The 1227-nt window shown below is 32.4% G+C and overlaps 1 protein-coding gene across 1 annotated transcript in view; it reads right to left on the minus strand.

The window, feature by feature from the left end:
• Window positions 1-1018, minus strand: part of LOC106871809 (probable mitochondrial pyruvate carrier 1) — a 70172-nt gene extending 69154 nt beyond the window's left edge. Inside the window, exon 1 of the mRNA XM_014918458.2 lies at window positions 917-1018. Within this exon, the coding sequence (XP_014773944.1) occupies window positions 917-922 (6 nt within the window). The 5' untranslated portion in view covers window positions 923-1018. The remainder of the gene's footprint in view (window positions 1-916) is intronic.
• Window positions 1019-1227: the final 209 nt, after the last annotated feature.

Below are 1227 nucleotides of genomic sequence, written 5' to 3' on the forward strand. Positions count from 1 at the left end.
AAGCTTTACACCACTAACTCTTATTTGTTCTACCTGTATACTTTCCACGCATACTTCTGCATATAGCATTCCATCTAATTTGACTGAACGTTCCAGTTTATTGATTTGTGTTATATTTTATTTGTATCTCGAAAAACGTGTCCAAGCGCTAAATACAAACGCAAACGGACTCGCAATATCCCAAATATAGCATTACTACACATATCAAAGTCGAATGAAGGACACGGCTTTTGTGTCTTTTTGATTTACTGATCTTCCGCCGAACAGATACAAAGAAGCACATCAAAGTAAAAAAAAAAAAAACCTCTCACATGCAGGGAGAAGTTTTTTGAAGAACGAGTGATTTACCAACGATTTTGATGGTAGAAAGATTTGTTCAAAATACATTAACAGGAAAAACATACATGACAGGAAGAGATTTTAACAAGTAAAAAAACGTGTGATTTCCAACAATTTTTCACTTTCATAGTAGGGCGGGTGAAAAATTTACAATATGTGTGTGTGAGTGTGTATTGTCGGGGGTCGGGACATACAAGTTTCTCAAACTTTTAGAGAGTCAGAGAGAATGAACATTCATGAGCTCATCAAGCTATTTTGACTACACTGAAAATTGTCGAATTAATTATTAATGTTCAACATCAAAAATACCACCAGAATAAAATATGAAAATTCGCGAACTAGTTCTAGAGAAAACTTATTTGTACACCAATATATTAGTATGTTTGCTTTGAGATGACAACTCGGTATAACAAAAAATTAAATTATAGAAGCACAAAGGCTATAAGACCAAAATTAAAACCGTATTTTCAATTACAAATATCAAGCTTTTATAGATTATATGCAGCTTCTTGATAAGGCCAAAAATTTATTTCAGCATGTAACCATTGCAAAAATATTTCATGTTATATAGTCTCACCTGCATAAGTAGTCTTTGAATTCTTTGCTTTTTAATGAACTAAGCATCCGTTGAAAGAGAACATTGGCCATGTTTGTTGCTTGTGATAAATAGACGTTCGCAAGAGTTATCGCCCTTCCACATCGCCATCTCAGTTAATTAGCATTTTTTTTTTTTTTTTAATAACATAGTTCGTGGTAAAAAAAAAATTAGATTGAAAGGTATAACAAACATATTTTGAGGTAGAAACTATTGGAATTCTAATATTGTCGGCCACCCAGACTTTGTTTCCTCATAGCTTTCAGAAAAATGCATATTTTTAACTGCTAAAT

The sequence above is a fragment of the Octopus bimaculoides genome, chromosome 8 (assembly GCF_001194135.2).
Source record: "Octopus bimaculoides isolate UCB-OBI-ISO-001 chromosome 8, ASM119413v2, whole genome shotgun sequence".
NCBI lineage: Eukaryota > Metazoa > Mollusca > Cephalopoda > Octopoda > Octopodidae > Octopus > Octopus bimaculoides.